Source organism: Labeo rohita, chromosome 15, assembly GCF_022985175.1.
Source record: "Labeo rohita strain BAU-BD-2019 chromosome 15, IGBB_LRoh.1.0, whole genome shotgun sequence".
Taxonomy (NCBI): Eukaryota; Metazoa; Chordata; class Actinopteri; order Cypriniformes; family Cyprinidae; genus Labeo; species Labeo rohita.
Window position 1 is genome coordinate 1,700,823 of NC_066883.1, and position 24,811 is coordinate 1,725,633.

Consider the following 24,811-nt stretch of genomic DNA (forward strand, 5'->3'; position numbering starts at 1 on the left):
ATCAGGGAGCTGCTATAGTTATTTCATACTTTCTTAGTCCATTAGTGTTTGACACACAGTATGGAAGCCCATTTCCACCAAATAAGTAAACGAATGAATAAACAAATAAATACAACCTTAGATATACAACCTTTTTCTTAGAATTTTAGTTGCAAAGTCCAATTCTGTGGAAAAAAGACTTCCTACAATTGCGAGTTTACATCTTGCACTTCTGACTTTTTTTTCCCTCAGAATTGAGTTTATATCGTGCAATTCTGGCTTTTTTTGCAGTTGCAAATTTGTATCTCACAATTCATCTCACAAGGTTTTTTTCTTGCAATTCAATAAGGAAATAAAACTGAAATCTCAAAATTTAGATTTTTTTCTTCATAATTGTGAGTTTGTGTCTCGTAATTCTGACGTAATTTTTTGCAGCTATGAGTTTATATCTCACAACTTTTTTTTTTCTCTGCAATTATGAGTTTTTTTTTTTTTTTTTTTGCAGTCCAGCCTTTTTTTTAGAATTTTGAGAGATAAAATCACAATTGCAAGTTATAAAGTCCAATTCTGAGGGGACAAAAAACAATTTTCTTACAATTTTATCTCACAATTCTGACTTCTTTACTTGGAATTTTGCGATATAAGCTCACAGTTGTGAGTTATGAAATTCAGTTCTGAAAAAAAAGACTGAAATCTCACAATTATGATTTTTTTTCACAACTGAGAGTTTAAATCTCACAATTCTGACTTTCTCAGAATTTTGCGATATGAATTTGCAAATTTTTTTTCGCAATTGCAAGTTTATATCTCACAATTCTGACCTTTTTCACAATTATGAGCGCATGTCTTGCAATTCTGACTTTCTTTGCAATTCAGACGACTTAGAATTTTGAGAGATAAATTCAATACAAGTTTTAAAGTCCACTTCTGAGGGGAAAAGACTATTTTCTTACAGTTGTTATTTTCTTACAATTGTGAGTTTATATCTCACAGTTTTGATTTCTTTACTTGGAATTTTGCGATATAAGCTCACAATTGTGAGTTATGAAATTCAATTCTGAAAAGAAAAAAAAAAGACTGAAATCTCACAATTCTGATTATCCGCAATTGAGTTTATGTCTCACATTTTTTACTTTTTTTGCAATTATGGGTTTATTTCTCACAGTTCTGACTTGCAAATTTATATTTTGCAATTGTGACTTATTTTGGAATTCAGACTTATTTTCTTAGAATTTTGAGAGGTAAACTCACAATTGTAAGTTATAAAGTCCAGTTCTGAGGAAAAAGACTGAAATCTCACAATTCTGTTTTTTTTTTTTTTTTTTGCACAATTGAGAGTTTATATCTAGCAATTCTGACTCTTTTCACAACTGAGTTTGTCTCGCAGTTCTGATCTTTTAGTTTATGTCTCGCAATTCTGAGTTGCAAGTTCATATCTTGCAATTCTGACTTTATTTCTCGGAATTACAAATATATCACACAATTCTGAGTTCTTAACTCACATTTGAAAGTGTATATCATGCAGTTCTGAGGTCAGAATTGTGAGAAGAATTCACCATTAATATCTTGCATTTAAAAAAAAAAATACCATATTTATTTTCTCTAACCCTCACTACTTATATGGTGCATTACTGGTCAATGATTGTTTTTATTGTTGTTTTTGCACTTTGCTGTTGTTCTAGTTGTAGTTTTGTAAGAGAAATGGAGAGTAATTTGAGGTAATTACTGGGCTGTGAGCAGACACACAGGCCGTCCTGTCCTGACTTTTTAGCTTGATGCTTAGTAAAATCTGAAACATGAGCATCTCTCTTTCATGGCCTCATTAGAGCTGGACTGAGCTGTGATTAGACACAACAGATGCGTTAGTCTGCAGCGAAGGACATTCACGCCGTTTGGAAGTAGTGATCCTAGGGTTTGTTTATGATCAAACATCTCTTTTCTGACAATATTATTAAACGTAACATTTCCCTTTTGCTCGGAGACCACATTCTGCGCAGGTATCGGTGGGTTTTATGCGGCTGCTCTTTCAGATGCTCGTTTAGTGTTTAATTAAGTGTGGTTTTTGCTTCAGTAGTGGAATGAGTGTCTGCTCTCTGTCACAGCGCTGTCTCTGTGCTGTAGTTTTATGGCTGGCCCACTTAGTCTCAATATTTATGCTTTTTCTCGTGTGAGTGCTTAAATTGAAACGTAACCCTCCACATTTAAACAATAAAAGTCTTCAAGGGCCGACCTTCAGATCTACCATCACTTCATAAATACCTTATCATAAAAAGAACAGAAAAACCATCATGAGAACACCTACTAATTAAAAACACATGCCTCCGACATTATTTTAAAATTCACTCTTCTTTTGCCCGCAAACTCTGTTTGAAAGAACCTTTATATGGAGAAACAGAAAATGGTTATTGCTAATGATTTATACTGAGCTTTTCTGAATATTTATCAAAATGGAGGGGAGGAAAAAAAACATTGTTTTAGTACAAATCTCCTATGTACTACATCTTTCAAAGATGTGTGTCTTGGGCAGGAGCAGTCGGTCATATGATTGTGTGTGTTGACAGTGGTGAGTTAGCACCTATTGACTTCATGACCTTTTACCTCTCTTTGACCTCTGGTAACGGTGCCCTCCGTGCCACTAATAGGGACGTAATACAGTCTCAGTGCTAGTTCGACAGGAGCGTTTAGGGTGTCAGTGTTCTCGTCGAGTGATGGCGGTCACATATGCTGCCACACTTCTTTTTACACGTTTATTTCTATCCCTGAACTCTTGAAACGAATGACTGAGTGTAGATCACAGCGTTCTGTGAGACCTTTGAACTCCACTAAATGACACAGCCTTGTAAGTGTGGGTGGCCCAAGTGTGAGCAGATTTCCTCTCGTCTCAGGCTACGTCTGCATTCATCCAGATACATTTGAAAATGGCGTTTTCATTTAATTGAATTAGCATTTTTAAGCGTTCTCAAATGTCAGATTTTGCTAAAATCATCTTGCATTGCTTGCAAAAAACATAAAAGCTTACTGAGATGATACGGAGAGATCAGATGTAATAAAGTTCTCATGCTCATTTTATTAGCAAAATACCCCGCTACTTACTGGTGCGTCCAGGTCACACTCAAGCACCATTGCATATTTGGTCTAACATGCATTTGCCTTCATGTTTTGCTGCGGGGCAGAAAATGCAAGTACATTTTTATGCCATCTTTGCAGAAATGTAATTATATGAGGGTTGTACAAAATAACCATATATTTTAGCAACACTGTGTAAGTGAATAACACATAACAGGCACATATAAGCATAAATATCTATCAGTACAATATGCATCACTTAGCTAAACATGCATCATCATTTTCAAATATATCTGTCGACATACTTTATTTATACTTTAGGTCCATTTTTCACTATTAATTATGACCTTTGCCTCAGTAGACTCTTAATTTGCTGCCTATTATTAGTTAGTAGTTGTTAAGTTTAGGTATGGAGTGGATTAATGGATCTAGAATATGCTTATGCAGAGTAAGGCAATAACATGTGCTTTATAAGTATTAATAAACAGACAAAATGTTATTAATATGCATGCTACGTAATAGTGCAAGTTCGTCCTTAAACTAAAGTGTTACCAAATCTGTTTTCACAGTCCACGCTACGAAGCAAAAATGGCATTTTTAATTTTCAATTTTTGATAAGCATAGCCTCACATAGGGCTCTATGAAATCTGGGTAACACATTTTAGAATAGGGAACACTTATTCACTATTAACTAGGGGAGTGTGGGGCACAACCTAACACTTTTTGAATTTCTCAATTTGTGTAAATTCATGTGGAAGTATAATTTTTTTTTTTTTTATCCACTTTAATTTCACACTCGTCTAGTACAAATGTCGCTTTGTTTCATAATTACAGTGTATACGTTTTTTGTTATTTACCTCAAAAGAAGAGAAGTGAAATGTGACAACATACCCCATAGGCGGGGTACATTGTAACATGACCATATGACAGCTTAAAATGTTATCTGATCTAATGAAAACAATATGCAAGACAGACTAAAATATTTTGTCAATAAAATAAAATTATTAACTTTTTCAAGTAAAATAATGGTGTTTTTTTTTTTTTTTTTTTTTTTTTTTTTTTATTAAAAACAGTCTAATTTTGGAGTTTGAAAATGACACATTGCAACCATGCGTGGGACGGCCCTGATCGCAAAACACAGCTATACATTATAGTTGAAAACAATGTGCGCAAATAGATGAAACACATTCAGACATTCAGAAGAACACTCCTCTCCCTCCAAACACAGCTCTCATAGAACACCAGACACATAAACGAGCCAAAATGCTTTACATTTCTTGAAATAATCATTTCTGAGCATTAAACATCAATTGTCAGTCTTCATTCACCTGTTTCTTGTGGTTTCTCATTAAAATCCATAGAAGCGAATAGTGTAAATGACATGGCTAATGTCATAGAATAGCATAGTTTAATAATAGCGAGGCAGATTAACGCAGTGTTACCCACAGCGTTCCCCATCGGCGCAACTGGACTTTAAAACCGGTTCGTGTCTTTTGCTAGATCCAGCGAACCATTAATAAACTATCTAAACTGGTAAATAACAGATTGGAGATTAAAATAGTAGCAGATTTGACTCATTTTGAATGAATACTAAAAACTGAGAAGAAAAATTTACTTCAGCCAGAACTTTACTTTTACTGTGGTAAAATAAATATTCAGTGATATCTTCAAAAGTCTTTTGAATTTTGGCGCACTTTTTTTCTCTGTATAGTGTTGACATGGCAACTAGTAAATACAGTAAATTTGGTTATGTCAGCATATGTGGAAATACTTAAACCATGTGTGTTACAAATAACCCCACGTTAGTTTGTGCCCCACGCACCCCTACGACTTTTCACTCCAAAAATTCCTAGTTTGCTGCTTATTAATAGTTAGTAAGGTCATTGTTAAGTTGAGGTATTGGGTAGGATTAGGGATGTATAAGGTCATGTATAAGGTAAGGAATAAGGTCATGTAGAATAAGGCATTAATAAGTGCTTAATTAGTACTAATAAATGGCTAATATTCTAGTAATATGCATGCTAATTAGCAACTAGTTAAGAGACTGTAAATTGAAATCATGAAATGCATACAATTTTAACAGCAACTTACTGAAATGCATTTTAAATTTTTTTTTTCTCAAATTCTGTGTATTTTTACACATTTTGTCTATTTAATTTTTGTGCATAGACTTTTGTGGATTCCATTTTAATGGTTTCATTAAATTTGAATAATGAAAAGCATCCCCAAATCAAGTTATTTTCTTAAAAATATATTTCTGTGCCCATTTCTTTAAGTTAAACCGACCTTTTATTTTGACGGGCTGCTGTGAAGACTTTTATGATGATAGAAATGGTAAAATGCTCATAAAGTGCTCCGGTGCACTTCAGTGTAGCAAACGAAGCTGCATGTCTGCGCCATTCATTCACACAGAGATGCACAGAACATGCAGGATTAATATTTAATTAGTCATTTTGCTCTTAATATTCACAGATACATTCCATATCATGTTTTTATTTAAGTGTACTGACCTACTTTTGATTTATTGATATATTTGTGACATTCCACATTATACTTTAAATTCCATTTTTATGACTGGATTTTGCAATTCCAGAGACATGAGACTTGCTTTTTCATGCACTTATGGTTATTAATTGTAAATTACAGATCTGTCTTATATTGCTCATTAAATTGTTGCTAACTAGTATAAACGCACACATTTAAAGAAACACTACCCTACAAAGGCACAGCACAGTAACTACACCAGCACACATATGCCAAAAAGCCAGAGCCTGAGATCCAAGATTTTTTTTTTAATCCATGCATTTTTCAGCAAAATACAAATGACCAGAATCTGTGGGGTTGCTATTGTATTAAAACATTTAATTATAGCACTATTAATTTTTTCCCTTTTAGCTTTGTGTGATAAATTGTGGTGTGTGTAAAAGGAGCGGCGAACATGCGCAGAAAACAGCAGCTTGGGAAATGTTCTCATCAGCTCTGGTAATTAGAGGAATCTCATAAATTACACTTGTGTGGCGCTGCATTTAAAGAGCACTCAGAACATCCTGAATTGTTAACATTTTTCATTACGTGCAAGCGCTTGGGAACAAGAAGGAACAGCTGTTTGGAGCGCCGGCGCCTGTAGGAAACCCACATTGCTTATTCAAGGTGAACTTCGGTGCTCTGGAATAAAAACAGCGAGAACTTGTCACGCTAATTAAGCGGAAGATGTTTGGTGCTTCTTTCTGTCAGAGTTTTTCTTCATGAGTACACTAGAAGTTGCTAATACAGTTTTTTCTGACACTTGTAGCTGTCTGTTTCTGTTTCAACAGTCACTCTACTTTTACAACATAAGCTGCAGATCCAAACTGTGATCACTAAAGATGGCTCGCTGTCAATGTAGACTGGGCCAAGACTGTGAAACAGAATTGGGACTTGCAACAACATCAGATTATTGTTTGTAACTTATTTAATAAAAATTGCGGCACAACTTTTGGATTGAATATTGATGTAATTGGAGATCAGTGATCACAAACAGGACACCTGCAGAGGACAGAGTTTCATCTTTACGTTTGTTTAAACTCAAACACGCGAACCTTCCGACCCCCTCACGTGTCCATTGTTTTTTTCTTCTTCGACTGATTCTTTTAAGCAACTGTGAGTGTTGTCACCTTGCTGTAGATGAAGTGTAGGTTTTGTGTACAGTGCACAATAATGCAGGAGCAGACAGACACTTCATGATACTGTCAGCTTAGGAGACTTAATAATCACACTTATTGTGTTTTGTGTTTAGGGCTGAATATTTACTATACTATACTATACTATACTATACTAAATGTGAATCCTGCATGTTCTGCGTGTCTTTGTGTGAATGAGTGACACACATGTGCAGTTGTGTTTTCTAAGTTACACACATACTGAAGCACACGTGACACTTGCGTTGTTTTCAGCCTCTGTCGCCTCAATATGAGTACATGAATACATGAACATGATCTCTAGAACTGCTCTTTCTTTAAGAATAAATATTGTCATCAAATACAAACAGAAACTTGAAGTTCTTCACAGCAACCTGTCAAAATAAAAGTTTGGTTTAACTTGAAGAAATTATTACAGAAATATATTACTTCATGTAATGAAAGAACTACTACTAATAGAATATTTAAATCATTTTTTAAATTAATATTTACCAGAAAAATGTAAATAAGCAACACAGTATTGTTGAAAAAAAAAGAGAAATAACATAATAGAGTAAAAAGCATTTCACAGGGCCTTAAAGTAATTTTTTGTTAAACTTTATACATTGCTTTAATACATTGCTGTTTCAGGATTTCAATTAATTAGACACGCTTTTTGATTAACATTTTTTAATTTAACTATTAAAACAGCCTAACAGTCTATATATTTTATAGTCTAACTATTAAAAATTGAACAGAAAAAAACTGAATCCAGACAAATTAAAAACAAACAAACAAACAAAAAAAAAAAACACAGAATTTGGAAAACAATGCCAAATTGTGGTAATGTTAAAGCATTAAAATAAGTCTGACATCTTGAATATTCTCACTGTAAAAAAGCAACAACAACAACAATATAATTTAATTAGTCTATTTTACTTCATCTTAATTAAACATTTCTTTTATTTAGAATTTAATTTTATATACTTTTTTTTTTTTTTTTTTTTTTTTTTTTTTTTTAAATACCTATTGCATCAATCGTGTAAAGGTGCATTTCTTACTGTGCATTTACATTAAAGCTCATTGTGTTTTAAGCCTCACACCCAGTGTTTTTCACTGCCATGTTTTAATTTAAATTCATATTTTATCAGCTCACGTCATAGAGTGCGAAAACAAGGGCAGTGATTTGGAAGTGAGAAGTGAAGTTTTTGTCAAACGTCTGTATAATAAATTAGTGTTTACTGTCTCACTGCGTTACGGCATGGACTCTGTGTGTGTGTGTGTGTGTGTGTGTGTGTGTGTGTGTGTGTGTTTGGGAATGAAACGAGGAGAGAGCAGGAGAAGAGAGAAAGGGCCGCGGCAGGAATAAATAATCATTTGGCCAGGTTAGGATTCCAGTGGTGTATCTTGCGTCTGTTAGTTGCACTAGTGCTATCATTCGCCACCATTAATATCCAATTTCATATGAAGCAAGAAAGCTTGTTTAGCAGGAATAAAATATGGTCAGATAACAGCAGGACACCATCCTGCTCACATAATTACCCAAATGCGGCGCAGGGAGGGATCAGATCCGCGGCTGGGCAGGGGGCATCGGCGATAAGCGCCTGGCGCGCTCCCACACACTGGTAATTACTTTATTGATAATTTGCAGGGAAAATTGCCTGAGCCAATCGTTGCTGCTAGATTTAATGGATTGGAGAAAAAAACTAGCAAAAAAAAGCACCTTTCAAAAGAATTTTAAATATTTTTAGGCCATAGGGGAAGGCTTTTCCTCCGGCGATAATAGCTGAAAGTCATGTAAAATAGCCCACTCTTGGCATGATGCTGCTGGACGCATGTGTGCTTGTGGCAGGGGATGTTTATCTGGCCATCCTGCATTAACACATTTACCCCCTCGCCTTAAATGAGCTCATAATTCTCTAAGGGTAAGGCCTTGGTAATGAAATTGACATTTAGCAGCCGCACCACAGTCTATTAACTACAATAAATTTAATTTGCAACAGGCCCAGAAGTGAGCTGGGCTGCGGAAAGAGAGAAAGAGATGAAAAAACGGGCAAAGCGACGGCGCTGGTGTTTATTACATGCGCCTGGCCACAAGTACATTTGCTAAAATAAGACCGCTCTTGTGTTCTCTCGTGTAACTATAACTGCTTTTGCTCGGCCTGCTAAACGATCAGATAAAACTGCAGGAAAAAAAGCAGAACTGCAGATTTAGTCTCTTTCCAGATTTGGCTTTTACAAATGGCGATCTGCTTCTAGAGCCCGTCTGTAATCTCAGGAATATTGTTCAAGCTGCTGAAACAAGGTTACATACATCCTTCGTGAAATGATTTTAGGCAGCCTTCCCATTTCTGAAAATGATTCATGAAAATGAAAATCATTTACTCAAGCTCATGTTGTCACAAACCTTTATATAAATTATTTTTACAAAATGTCTCTGTTTTTTGTCAATACAGTGGAAGTCAGTGATCCACCGAGGTGCGTTGGTCAACAATATCCTTTGAAATATCGTCTTTAGTGTTTAATGCAAAAGAAAAAACAGACGTACAGTTTTGGAACATGAGGGTGAGAAAATGATGCCAGCTTTCATTTTCACTTTCATTTCCTAAGCAATGCACATCAGTGCTGCATTATGACAACATTTTAGCACATCAGTGACGAATTCTTCCCTGAAAGTTGTGCCTTCATTTGCATAACACTAAACAGTGCTTTTGCCCTTAATGACAGGGCTCTACGCTTAAATTCTTTTTAGGAGCACTTGCCTTAGCACTTAGCCTTCCCATTACGAGGTGATATTTGATTCCTTAAAGATTTATAGGGGAATTTTGTTTTTACCTTTTGTTATGGCATTTTAACTTTGTTAAAAGTATGTCACCTTTTATGTCAAATTTTGTAAAATTTGTAAGCTTTTTAAAATTTCTTATTTAAACAACAGAATAAGAACAGGTAGAATAAGTTACCAGTCAAATGAAATCAGTATTGACAAAATTAATTTGTACTACAACATTTTCATATGTTTCATGAGGCTCAGAGGTGGCATGAGTGCAATCAAATTCATAAATTCATGTTGAGATTAATGTTTTTTGTTAATTGTAAAATTGTGAATATAGGAATATTAAATGATTAAATAAATGAAAAGATACTTTAAAAATGAAACCAAAACTGCCAGTAGGTGGCGGCAAGTCACTGATTTTATTAGTGAATCATTAATTCATATGATTTGTTCAAACAGCTGATTCATTCAAGTGACTGTCTTTATGAATGGGAAATTGAATCATTGACTCACTAGATATGTAGAAAACGCACGTTCGTTTATTAATGAAACAGCTGTGTTTAAAAGGAGATGCACAGCAGCTCAGTTGTGACTTGTCTCAAACTATTTTTGATGACGAAATAGAGCAAAATCAGGCAAGAGTGTTATAGTCAGACAATGTTAGTCACTTAACTTCCTGTTTATTTAACTGTTGTATTACATCAATATCTCATTTACAAACTCCCTTAAAAATCATTCAAAGCTGTCAGTCGTCTTAGTTCATCGCGATTGCACAAAGTTCCATTATAATCAACTAAGCTCTCTACACTGCACAGTGAATCTCTTATTTAGACTCTTTCTACATTTTGTTTGTGAAAGGATTGGTAAGATATAGCTGTGATACATTATTCAACGTTGCAAAAACACGTAGAAACCTTTGAAGCTCCCCTCAGCGCAAACACAAATATGCTGATCACCATAGTTTTTAGTCGCAAATGCAATTGAAATGGTCGCACTATAGAGCCCTGAATGATGTTTTAGCAAAATCTAGTGTACTTGCTTATCAAGTAGACAATAGAGTGATTAGAGCTGTTACTAATGATCATTTTGGTAATTGAGTAATCTGTAGATTTTTTGAGTAAATGTGTATAAAGTATAAACATATATAAAAAATACATCAAATAAAGTATCAAAAGCAAGTAATCTTGAACAAAACTGCTAAAATACATATTATAAACAATAGAACTAATGTACATTATGTATTATATCACATGCCTTCACAGTGTATAACTCAGACGTAAACTCAGGTTTAAGCTTTTATTCTGAAAAACTCAATAAGAGTTAGTATTGAGAAAGATATTGATGTTTTCACTTATGTTTGCATAGGTTTATAAATGATTTACTTTACAAATCTGATGAAATGGTGCACATTTCTTTCCCAGATGAATGTTATAGTATGCAGAGATGGAGTTTGATCTGCTCCACACAAGTAAATGATAACTGTTTGTGTGGAGCAGCATTTACTGTAAACAGAGCTGCTCTGAGACGCACATATGTAACCTACATGCTTGTAAATAATTAAAGCACATAAATTTGTTTAATTGAATCGTAGCGTTATGAATTCACAAGCATTATGCTTTATTATGATTTTTAAATGGGTTTAATAAATCAGGCACCCTTGGAAAATGGCCTAATAATGCATTTAATAGATTCTGGTTCGTGGAATGCGCCACTTCCAGGATTTTGTCGGTTACTCCACATGGCGAATTGCAGTTGGGGATTTTTTAAAATCAAGTGCTCAAACTGAAATGAGGAATCATGACAGCTCTATTTGAGATGAGACATAACATGTTAAAAAAATTATTAATTAATTAATAATAAAAATATGTGAGTAGAGCCTTTATTTCAAATCAAGCTGCTTTTTTTTTTTTTTTTTTTCATTTCACATGAAATGTTAGCTGGGAAAGTTTTTTTTTTTTTTTTTTTTAAATATATATTTAATTTGTTTTAATTTAAAATATATATATATATATATATATATATATGTGTGTTTGTACATTTTTGTTTACATTCATTTCTGTTGTTGACATACTTGACATGTTGTACAGTAAAAGTTCAAACATTTCTTATTAAAAACAGGATTAGTACAGAAGTCTTTGACTTGTTTAGTTCCCTGCTGTGTCCCATACTGTGTGTGTGTGTGTCGTGGTGTGGATGTATGGCTTTGGAGTCTCTTACTTTGGTAAGTAAAATCCTTTAAATCTCACTATATTCTCTGGCTGTCTGAAGGATCAATACAGCATGTGTCCAGTCATACTGAGCTCCTCCCTAATGGCCACTTCATACAGCCAATAGCCTTTGTCATGAGTGCTTGTAAGTGACACCAATGATCGATCATGAAAACAGTGATCAGTCAAGACCTGAATTTTTTAAAATACAGTAACAACTGTACATATGCACTTCAAAACGGGGACTGGATTTTACTTTGTTATTAGTTATGAAGTGAGGTTTGGGTACAGTGTGTGGCATGGTCCAGTAAATGGTGACACCAACACTTTAAATGGATAGTTCACCTGAAAATGAAAATGTCATTTACTTACCCTCATGTCCTTTTAAACCTGTGACTTGCTTTATTGTGTGAAAGACTAGACTGTCTCAGTGTTTTTTGTTCATACAGTGGAAGTCAGTGGGCACCAGTGTTGTTTGGTTACCAGTGTTCTGCAAAACATCATCTTTTCCCACATCATAGCAGCCTGCTTTATTTACTTACAGACATGACATAAACACACAAGGGCAAATGACACAAACCTCAAATTTCCTGCCAAATCTAACCTGATCACTCAAAATATAAAACATTGACTTAAGACTTAATAGTGAATCAAAGAAAAGAAAATGACTTAATAATAGAAATTTGTTTCTATGCTTAAAATCTTGTTTAAGGCACCAATTAGCTTGTGGCTAGTGGGAAAGAAGTATTTCTGTAGTCAGCTGGCACCCAACCACATGGTCAGTGAGGATAAAGAGTCCAAACATCCTTTATTTTTACTGAGAGCTTCCAATGCCAGTTCTTTCTTACAAATATCCAGTTGGAGTGCAACTAAAAGGAAAAGAATGTGAGGTCTTGAGATGGGTCTTTAAAACATGACCAGCTCCTTCATGAAAATGCATGGTTAAAAATAGTAATTTATCCTTAACATAAGTATGACAGTCGTCATGAAGGGCAGAAATGCATAGTATCTTAAGATTTCCAGCAAATAGTAACATATAGGGATTTAATGCTATTATCAATATTGTGGTATCGCGATAGCTGTTCTGGGCAGGTAGTGTAGATTTTTACAATATTCTAACATAAAGGTCTTTTAAGTTGCGTTTTGGGTCATTATGCTTTGGCACAGTATCTGTCAAACTAACTAAAACCAAGAGCACAGTATGGCTTACTGCCTTCATGAAGACAGTTTTCGCTCACAGTGAATGAATGCAGTGAACTCGTTTTACTGCATGTTCCATGAGTTTAGTGCACATTTGGAAACGCAACGCCCACCAGTTATGGTTTATTTTTGCGCCAGATGATAACCGCATTTCACTAGATTTGTAGTGAGACTGTATGCCTGTTTATACTCAAGCTGGAGTTTTCCTTCAAAATAAAAGCTCTACTGCCGTTTCTGTCAAAGTAAAATCTTAATTAAAAACTGAATTGCTGACAGCGAGCGGTTTAAATGGGTAACGTTACTGCAGTCCAAATTCAAAACATCTTTTTCAAATGTAGGAATTAGGAAAGAAGTATTGTAATTTCCCTACTGTAGTGTAAAGCAAAAATAATATGCCATTTCATTCATTTTACAGTGCAGTTGTTGTGCAAAATATGGCTATTGCTGTCATAGGAATAACAATAATATAAAATTGTTGTTATTATTATTATTATTATTATTATTATTATATTCTAATTTGTTTGGCTTCCTAAAACACTATTGTGAATGTGATTTAGACTGAGACAGTATACCACAAATAAAAAGAGGGTTGAGTCCCCTTTAAAGTTCATGTACAAGTTAATTTTACTGTTTTCTGACTTAAGTTTTCTTTAAGAACATGGGTTGTAGCTATTAATTTTGAAAGTGCATTAAATAGAATAATTTAATATTAAAATGTGCAAAATTGTAATTTTTTCCCCAAGTTTTATTTGTCTTTTTTTTTAAATATCGCAAAAAAATACTGTATCGTGAACTTCATATTGTAATATTACTGTATCATGAGATTTTGATATCGTTACATCCCTACTAACATAATGACAACATAATGGGCATCAGCACACAAACATGCCAAATATTAAAAATGAAAGGATTACGATGTGAAAGATTATTATTATTGTGTAAATAAATATAAAACTGCCGACATGTCATAATGGATAGTCAATCACTTTCTTATGTGAGCTGTGTAAATAGCGAATCCGCCATGGTGCGAGCACAACCGGCTCTTAAAGGGATTGGGAGATGAGACTCTGATTGGTTTAATGCACATTACACCCAAAACACACCCACGACTCATTAAGAGAATAGGGACAACCCTTTTAGACCATGTGCCGGGCGCGCCGACCGTTTTTCCTGTCCTTAAAATAGCAAAAGTGGATTTGGACACGCCCCAAGTGCACCTGCGCCGTGCGTTAGATCGCTAAAATAGGGCCCGATGTGTTAGTTTTTCTGGTACCAGTTCTCACTGTTAACTAGTTGCTCATTAGCATGCATGTTACTAGCATGTTGGCTGTTTATTAGTACTTAAAAAGCATGAATTAATGCATTTTTCACCATGAGCATATTCTAGATCTCTTAACCCTACTCCATACCTAAACTTAACTACCTTACTGACTATTAATAAGCAGCAAATTAGGAGTTTATAGAGACAAATGTCATAGTTAAGAGTTGGTTAATGTTGAGAATAGGTCTTCTTTTGTTGTTTGTTATTTCTGTAACAGGTCCATAATAATGAATGTGCAAGACAATAAAAGACGTCTGTCTGCTGTGGGTCCCCATAATGTAAAGACGATTTCATGTTTTACTGTACTTGTGGAGACATTTGATTCCCACAATGTATTTTAAAACACTATACTTTGTGTTATATTACCTTGGCATTAAATTACAGTAAAGTTAACACTGCTGTGTGAGTGTTTGGAACACAACATCTGAGGGAGTGATGGCAAATTTAACGTCTTTATTTTTCTTTTCTTTTCTTTTTTTTCTTTTCTTTTATTTTTAAAATGTTTTTATTTTTTATTGGAGCCGAAAATTCTATTTGTTGTGGCTTCCGTTCGCCACAATAGAAGTTTACCCATCTATGATGACTTCTGAGAACCATGGACATGTGAAAAAGGCACATGGCTGAATTTATTGTAGAAGTTGTCTCTGCGACTTTCATGCAACATCCATGTTGATTTAGAAGTTTTAAAACACAAGTGTGTTTTAATGAACTGCACCTTTTGGAGTTTCAATAATAATCCTCCTTTTGTCCATTCAGCCCTAGCTGGATATTTAACCACTACTTATGGCTACTTTTGCTTTTTCAAGTTAATTTAGATGTGTTTTGTGCTGTGTGTTTCCTGAAGGTCTCGCTCCCGTCACCGAAGGTCCCGCAGTGGCAGCAGCGCTCGATCCAGCAGGAAGCGCAGCCGCAGCAGAGATCGAGATCGTGGCCAGCGCCGAACCCGAGACAGAGACAAAGACCGGACACGGGACAGAACTAAAGACAAAGAGACGGACAAAGCCAAAGACAAGGAAAAACAAAGGTAATACTTTCTTTTTGTGACATTTGAATTCCTAGTTTTTGTTTTCTCTAGAAACACTCTCCCAGACTGCAGCGACCCATCAATATAGCCGTCTCACGTCCGTGTAGGAAATCTTATAGTTGGATTCAGCTGAGAGTTTAGCTCAATCGTGTGGTAGGCCTCATCCATCCAGCCTGATATGTGCCCTTCAAACTCGGTGTATACACCGTCCCGCTGGGCGTCTAATGCGTTTGCTTCCCTCTCACCGTCTTGATTTATGCCCCAGTGTAATATGCGTGAGCAAGAGCTAACTGCATTTCCATCCCGCTCTCAAACCCTCCTCGACTCGAGAGAGACAAAGCGCTCTCCGTTCCAGTTCCAATGACAACAGTCAGCAAGACCGAACCCGTTGGGTAAACTAGCTTACAAGACGGAAACGCCAGTAATTATGCGGAATCTGTTCAAGATGTTGTTGATCTTTACAGATTTCTGACATTCTGATGTTTGGACGGCTCTGGAAATGTTTCCAAATAAAGGTATACATCTGACTAAGTGACGGCAGTAATTATTACACATAGCATTCATCATTAGGTGTATTAATTTGTGGGGCCGCTTCCCTCGCGACGCCTGTGAAGCTGCTCTCCGTGAGCGTTGATTGGCTGTGAAGTAACCCGCTAATGAACACATGGTCACATGCCCATAAACAATTTCTGCGGAGAAACGACTGCTTGCACAACTATTTCCACATTCTGTTTAATTACAGCGTTAATTGTATCTACGTACAGACAGAATGCGTTATTATTATTACTTCATTTTAGGGCTGTCAGTTGTTTAAAACAATGAATCACGTTCTCTGCGTTAACATAAATCATATTGAGCCTGCTGAAATGTTCCTATAAATATATTTTCTTTTCCAAATGTGCATTTTGAATAATAATCAAGGTCACACTTCAGTTTGGGGTCCAATTCGCACTGTTAACTAACTAATAACTACAACTTTTGCCTCAGTTAACTCCTCATTTGCTGCTTATTAAGTTAAAATAAACACAAAACAAAGAAACAAATAAATAAATACATAAAAGGAGTAATATATTGCTATTGTGCAGTTATCGTAAGTTGTTATAAGATTTTGGTCATATTGCCCACATTTAAATTTACCACTGTGTCAATATTGAATTTACTGTATTAGATAAGGCAACCTTATGAGCTTTGTACAATCACATATCATTTTATGCTTATGAAAACAAACAAAAAAAAAAAAAAAAAAACAAAAAACAAAACAAAAAAAACTCTTTGGAAAATCTTTGGGAACTGGGGACACAAATGACTGCACCATGGTATTGTGGCAGCATTGTGGGATATTATTTATTACAGGAGTAATGGTATGTAATTATAGAATTATTTGTAATTTTTTTTTTTTACCATGGTATTAAGGTACCATTATGTGTGGTTTATCTTGATTTAAAATGTATGCTTGCTACTATGGGAGACAAATGCTTAATTAAAAAAAAATAAAATAAAATACAGATGTTACTGATTGATAATGAACAAAAATGTACCTCTGCATCCCTAAGTCTATCAAATGTGCATTTCTAAGAGACAAAAAAGTGATATTATTATTATTATTATTATTATTTATTATTATCATCATTATCCTTATCAGACAACCCAAACCTGTTCCTTGATTTGAAACAATATAACTCATTAGAACATACAGAAATTGATTTTTCTATTTAGATATTTATTTTGTTAAGGAAAATTAATGGTCTGGTTTCTACAACTTTCACTTTGGAGCAAAAATCTGACTTTAAACTTGAAAGAAAGAAAGATTTGACATTTATTGTGATAATTAACAATATCGACTGATATGCCCATATCGCCCAGCCGTACCACACACACACATTTATGTACACAAACCAACCAATATTTGGTGAAAATACATCATAAGAAATTTATAAGCTTTATAGGCTTTTTTGTAAGCCAGGCATTTTTGACTGGGAACACCACAAGTGTGACTTTTGTACAAAATAAAAGCATTTCATAACAAACTTCCTGGTTAGACATTAAAGCACACTAGTGCAATTTTATTGATTGTTGACAAAATTATCCACAAATCCACAAAACTGAGATGCACAAGCTCAGATTAAATAGCTACAAACCCTGTTCTAAATGAAAGAAAACAAGCTGACAAAAAGATTGAATCCAATATTTGGTGATTGTTTAGCATAACAAGAAATTTACAAGCATTTTTCTAAAGGCCGGTTATGTTTGACTGGGAACACCAAAGTTGCAATAGGGTTTTTAACTTAGCACAAGGGTTAAGTTGCCGAGCTGCTTGATTCCTCAGGTGAGCTGGTGAAACTACTGGATGACTCACGTTTTAATAGAATTATATAAAAGTGTTTCAAAGAGCTAGAGATGAATGAGTGTAAACAGTAAACGCACAGATTGATCCCCAGAGACAGGCTGTTATTCTCTGTTAGTCTGTGTATTGTGTGTCAGTATTGTGTATTTAGCTTCTCTGCAGCGTATGCGTCCTAAGGGAGTCAATAGATGTAATTGTGGCTGTAATTAGGGGATGACATTAACATAATGGAGGGACAAACACAAATGAGCAAACACAGAGGCCGTTATCTTAAACACCTTAAACCCGTGGGACCCGCTGCCTTAATCTGAGCTTCAATCTCCAGTCACTCCATTCACACTGATGTGTTTGGTCACTTACACACTGCCCTGTACACCTTCACAACAGTCTCTACTTATGACCAATGTCAAAGCTGGTTTATTACAATATCTCTTTAATGACATCTGGAGGAAAGAGAGATCTGAAATGGTGATAGGATGGTGCAGAAGCGGTCAACGAGCATATGCAGTGTGATGCAGGTGGAAACTGGTAACCAGTGAAGATAAGACTAAAGGTACTGAACTCAATTGTCATTATAATGAGCTGATCTGAACATTTCAATAGCTGTGTCATAGTATTAATCCTAGTCAACCATCACAGTAATTGTTCCAGACTTGTTCCTGAACTGAGCGTTCATGTGCCAGTAAAGGCTAAAGTGTATTTCACCTTTCATCAAACAACCCCAAGTAATAGTAGTCCTGTGTGAATTGACTTGCTGGTAAAGCCAGTGAATCTGCTGCTGAGTAACACACATCCAGCCTGGAAATCCTTTAACTATTGTTGATTCTCAAGTGTTAAAACGTGTTAAAAAAGGCACTACCTACATTAACCCTTTCAGTACCTCGACCACCCTCTGTTTATCAGTACACTGCACTGGTTTTATATATAGATGTGCTGATGAGTGCCTCAATCTGACATTACAACAATGGTGAACAAGTTGTTTTTGCAAGGTATTTGGAAAAATGTATTTGTTCTTTTTGGACTGGAGAGGAAGTTATGAATTCTAAAACTTGTTTTTTGTGTCAAAATACCACATTTTCCTTGTTTGGATAATTTTAAGTTTGGATATTTTGTTTGGTAGATATGAGGTCAATTAGTCAAAATGGGCAAAAGCCCCAAAAATCAATTTGTGTGTGGATCCTGTTCCTCAGAGTTTATGACTAACTGTAATCACACACACCTGCCTGTAATTTTCCAGTAATTCTGATGATCCTGATGAACTACTTCATGATAGATTAAAGTGTGATGAACTCTGCAGGACAGAACACAATAGCTTTGGTTTACATTTTTCACAATTCTTTTGTTATGAGTGTGGGTATACAGCAGCTTTCGTGCAAATTGGATGTACAACCTGGATGATCAGGATAGTTGTTAGGTTGCCAGGGAGTTCAGTTGCATAAATATAGCCACTATTTTAAGACTGTGTCTTATAAAATAGTTAGAACAACTAGTTAGGCAAGGGGTAACCAGTCTTACTTTTCAATTCAAATTAGATCAGTCTGCCCTTTCGTAACTGATTTTAAAGTCCTCATGAAATCAAAACTGACTTTATTTACATTGTTAGTGCACATTTGTAGTTTTGAGGAGAACAATTAATTTGTGCAAATGGATCCACTGAAAAAAAATTGTCTTGGTAATCTTGAAAAATCTAAAATTCTAACATTTGGTAATATTTCTGTTTAAAATTGCAATTCCTCGAATTCTAAAAAAATAAAAATAAAATTATGGCAAAACATTACATTTGAATTAATCATTCAGAAAAATCACCCAGACCTACCATTTATAAAACCACAGTTTTACTAGAAATACCATGGTTAATTTTCATAGTATCCTTGATATTTTTTTTGGTTTTATTTGTAGTAAAACCATGGTTAATGTTCATAAGGATCAGCTTAACAGCTTGGGCAAACCACGCCCCTCCAGCTGTAAGTGAGAGACAGAGTGGAGGAGCGCTAAAATAAAACCCTGCCCTCTATTCAGTATTCCATTTCAGCTGGAAATACGTTGCTACATTTAAATAAAGTCGGCAGCAACTTCCAGTTCACATGGACTGTAAAAAGTTACAACTAGTCTAGGAGAAAAAGAATGACATTCTAATTTTTAAGACTAGTGTAAGTAGTTTATGCAGCTTGCCCCAAAGCAGTTGTTGTTGCTAGGTGGCTTCTGTTGTGTTCTAAATGGTTGCTAGGATGTTTTTAAACAGTTGCTGAAGTGTTCTAGTGTTTTTGATACTATGCACTTAGAAAAAGCGAAACATTAAAGGAGTAGTCCACTTCCAGAACAAAAATTGACAGGTAATTTACTCATCCCCTTGTCATCCAAGATGTTAATGTCTTTCTTTCTTCAGCTGTAAAGAAATTATGTTTTTGAGGGAAACATTTCAGCATTTCAGCCATATAATAGACTAGTTTGGTGCCCCGAGTTTGAACTTCCAAAATGCAGTTTAAATGCAGCTTCAAACGATCACAAATGCAGTTGTAAACGATCCCAGCTGAGAAAGAAGGGTCTTGTCTAGCAAAACAATCGGTTATTTGCTTAGAAATAATACAATTGATATACTTCATCAGTATCAATGGCTCGTCTAGTCTCGCTCTGCCTGAACTCTGTTTTTGTTGCGGGTCATGACAGTTAGTGTATGTTGAAAAACTCCCATCTCATGTTCTCCCTCAACTTCAAAATCGTCCTATATCGCTGTTTTACCTTTTTTGTTAAAGGGGTCATCGGATGCTAAGTTCACTTTTTCATGTTGTTTGAACATTAATGTGTGTTGTCAGTGTATGTACAAATCTACCCTAGAATGATAAAAATCCATGCAGTGGTTTTTAATTAATCTGTAAAAATAATATCCCCTTTTCCAAATCGAGCCGTTCTCAGATGCCTGTTGTTGTTGCGTCACACCCACAGAGGCCGCTCCCACAATAGTTGATTGACATGAGCGATTTACCTCGAATCAGCTGTCACAGTCCGCCCTCTTCGTTTTGATGCTGGAGCAGGGATGTAAATTAGACAAGAATATCTCCGATTGAGCAATTGAGGTGTTGTGTTGTTGGATGTAATAATGAACATAGTGGTTGTCATTTACTCCCGACATCTGAGCCGCTGAAGATGCAGTGGATTACGTTTGTTTGTGAAGGGAATGCGCCTCCCGATCTACATATATCCGTCTATGTTCGCGCAAATCATTCATGATCCAGCTTCACTTACAGCAGAAGTGAGTATAAGGGTTTTTTTTTATGAATCTTTGCGATCGCGTTTCCTTATAACGTGGTAGTTAGGAAGTTTAGCGGCTAAACGCGGCTGCATGCGGCTAATGTAAACAATAGCATCTTTCCACAGAGAGAAGAGAGGGGCGGGGTGAGCAGAGCTCATTTGCATTTAAAGGAACAACCCCTTAGAATGAGATGATTTTTGCAGAGCTGATTTTGACAAGGTAAAAAGGGTGTTGTTTTACAAAACCATTGAGAATTTTTAATCAAAGTATATTAGAGACTTTTTATTAAGACCCTAAACTTGTGGAAAATGGGCATCCGATGAACCCTTTAAGGGTGTTTGATCTTCTTTGCATGTTCACTTTACAAACACTGTGTCGGTACTTCTGCAGTGATGTAGGATGATTTTGAAATGATTTTTGAAGTTGAGGGGGAAAATACAATTGTTTTTTCAACATACCCTAACTGTCTTGAGTCAGAATACACAGAGTTCAGGGAGAGCAAGACAAGACGAGCATTCAAAAATTATTTAAACTGTATTTTTTAAACATAATTTCTTTACGACTGAAGAAAAAAGACATGAACATCTTGAATGACAAGTAAATTTTGGTTCTGGAAGTGGACTTCTCCTCTAAAGGCAAAAGGTGCCAGTCTGTTTTCACTGCACACATGCAAGCGCATTCATTAAATATTTTTCTTCACACATCTTGATGTGATATTTCTTTTATTTCGTAATTTAATGTTGTAAGTTAAATGATTTTAGATATTTAATTTTGTTCTGCAGATGAAAAATCTGCACCTGTATAAATTTAATTTGTATGCAGCAGTGATTTCTCAAGTATTCTTTTATTTCAATTTGCAGTCTAATAATCATTAAACAAACTTTAAAAATGTTAAAAAAAATGGAGCTGGATAATGAATCAGAATAAAATTGAAATCAGAATGGTTACTTATAATGTGCATTTAGGAATGCAACTTATTTTTGCATTCACACAATCGTCAAAATTTCTGTGCACATAAGTTTACAGCATTTTACCAGATTTGACATGAGAAGTATTTATAAATCTGCTGTCAATTAAACACAGACATTTGACAGAGAAGAATTTAGGACTTTAAGTCACAAGACATACTATTGTAACTTGTACGTATTAAATATATGTTTTAAGTATAACTGTTGTCCATTTCAATTGTGTCCACCTTCACTATCAATCTAAAATTGGGTTCTGTTTTATTTATTTCTGAATGCTAAAATGACAAATGGGACACCCTATGGTCTTGTGGACTTAACGGATGCGCATGCGGCAGACATTCCAGTCCACAAGACGGTAAGTGCATGTGAAGTGTGCCATTTGGGACAGAACCATTAACAAACATTTTCAGAAACAAGAAAATCCTCTCCAGGTCAAAATGTCATAATTACAGTGTGAGGGTTAAACTCGTATGTTGTTTTTGGGCTTGATTTAATTGCAAAAATCTGTTGTGAAATGATGCTTTTTTAAATATTGTTTATGTTTGGCACATCTTTACAGCAGATGCCTGTGATTAAAACAAGCCCTGTGATCGGCCAGTTATACATAACAGCAGTATATTGGCCGATATATTGTGCAGCTCTATAAATTAGTGCTGCTTGATTATGACAAAAATCATAATCATGATTAATAATGTTGATCAATAGAATTTATATTCAAATATATTTGTGCGTGGTAACCACGTTTTTACACATTCAAATGCTGAGAGCCATTTCAGAATTAGTTCTGTGAAAAACAAGTATTTACAGTAAATGAGCAAAGAATCCATTTGCTGTATGTGGGTGGATGCGGATGATCATAAAGAGCCGATAATCGATGTAATGACAGCTGTATAAAGTTATGTGAAAACGACATGACTAATGAGGATTATGATAATATGATTATGCTAATGCAGTATATGTGTTTATGTGAATCACACACCCATCAATCACTCTTACGGTGCAGACGCTCAGGGACAGACGCGCATGAAAAGATCTTCCCTGCTGCTTCCGGTTGGCTTTTTCTCCTCAAATAGCCTTTTTTCCTTCTTTTTTCCTGTTTTTTTAGCATGTTGTGGTTTGTTAACCTGCTGTATGCAGTCTGACACACAGACACATTTGAAGTGCTTCATGAGTGATTTGCATCCACGCAGAAGATCGTGTGTGTGTGTGTGTGTGCACGGATCAAAGGGGAAGCGGCGTGGCGGGACGCTTACAGACCCACGTGTGGTGTTGTTTTCATGAAAGATTGATCAGACCTCTAGGATGACAGCAGGCTTCTCCACACCCAGCACAATGTGTTTCCATGCAAAATTTATTGAAAAAGACGAGACATTGTAAAGCGATCTTGTTGCCTATTAAGGCAAAAGCAGTTATTGTGGTGCGTGTGTGTGTGTGTGTGTGTGTGTACCTACGTAATCATATTTTGAGCAAATTTATTTGAGGATGTTTTGTACCCAGATGTGAGCTAAATTTGACGCAACCTCTTTTGGGGCTGTCTCCATTTGTAAGAATGGTTTAAAAGTAGAGTAAAAAAGTGTTTGTAAATAATATACAGGACAAGATTGCAAAAATGCTACACACATTATATGATTATCTTTAATATACATTTTATATCATTTTCTAATATGTTTTGATTCTTTTTACTTTTGGTCTCAGTAATGTACGTAATGTCAGCAACAGCAGGATACAGTTATGTGCTCAACTTTTTTTTTTTTGTTATGTTTGGTCCAATGTAAAGTCCAATTCTTGCTATTAACAAACTATTAACTATGACTTTTGCCTCAATAAACTTCTAATTTGCTGCTTATTAATAGTAAGGTTGTTGTTAAGTTTAGATATTGGGTAGGATTGGGCATGTAGAATATGTTCATGCAGGATATGTGCTTTATAAGTACTAATAAACAGTCAATATGTTAATAATAGGCATGCTAATAAGCAACTAGTTAATAGTGAGAGTTGGTCCCTATACTGAAGTGTTACTGAATATTGGTAGGGCAGCAACAAACAATTATTTTGATAATCTAACAATTATTAGAACAGTTAATCGGCTAATCATAGATTAATTCACTGATTAATCTGTAGTTTTTGATCAGTTAATCAGCTTTTGCAGTTAGTTAAAATATTGGGTTATACACATTCTAATCACATACCAAGTGTGCTGCACAAATCTTAAAAAGCAAAGCCAAAATTTTCGATCGCCCCCAGGTAGCTGGTCCCAGTATAGGTCATAAACCCTGCCCTCTCTATGTAATCTAATGGGACCTGAGACAAATTAAATAATTAAATTTCACCACAAATTGTTTTTTTCCAGAGATGGTTTTTGCCATTTTGTGTAGTTTTTATCACGCTGATGCAAGTTTAAGTGTTTGTTTTTTGGTTTTAGTTATGTGGTGCTATAAGAATGGCAGTGTGACATCATGATTGACAGCAATTCTAACTGAAAGTGACACATGCTGTTTTTTTCATGTTTAAAGGGGTGGTTGATTGTGATTTTTAACTTTTTTAACTTTTTTAACTTTAGTTAGTGTGTAATGTTGCTGTTTGAGCATAAACAATATCTTCAAAGTTGCAAGGCTGAAAGTTCAGCGCAAACTGAGATATTGTCTTTTAAAATGTATTGCCTACAAATATGGCTCATAAGGACTACAACAAGCTACTTTCTGGGTTGGTACATCATAATCCCAGATATTTACATGAACCCCGCCCCCGGGAACATGCAACAGAGGGGGCGAGTCAAGAAGAGGAAGAATTGTTGCCAATGTCATCAAAACTAGTGGTGCACGAAAAAATCTATTCATATATGAATCACGATTCTGTCTTCTAACGATTGTAATGGATTCACAAGTTTCAAAATCAATGTTGTAATGCAGCAGGTCTTAATGTTGTTTCTTGCGTCCCCTCTGCTGTGCATATCTGTGTGTGTGTCTCTCTCTTCGCACACACCCCCACTCGAGCCCTCCTGCCCCTTTGAGCTCTGACTAAAC

General features: G+C 35.3%; 1 protein-coding gene across 2 annotated transcripts in view; it reads left to right on the plus strand.

Annotated features, from left to right (window-relative positions):
- Positions 1-24,811, plus strand: part of rsrc1 (arginine/serine-rich coiled-coil 1) — a 176,348-nt gene that overhangs the window by 23,997 nt on the left and 127,540 nt on the right. For both annotated transcript variants that reach the window (XM_051128713.1, XM_051128715.1), the window contains exon 4: positions 15,047-15,226. In XM_051128713.1, the coding sequence (XP_050984670.1) occupies positions 15,047-15,226 (180 nt within the window). The remainder of the gene's footprint in view (positions 1-15,046; positions 15,227-24,811) is intronic.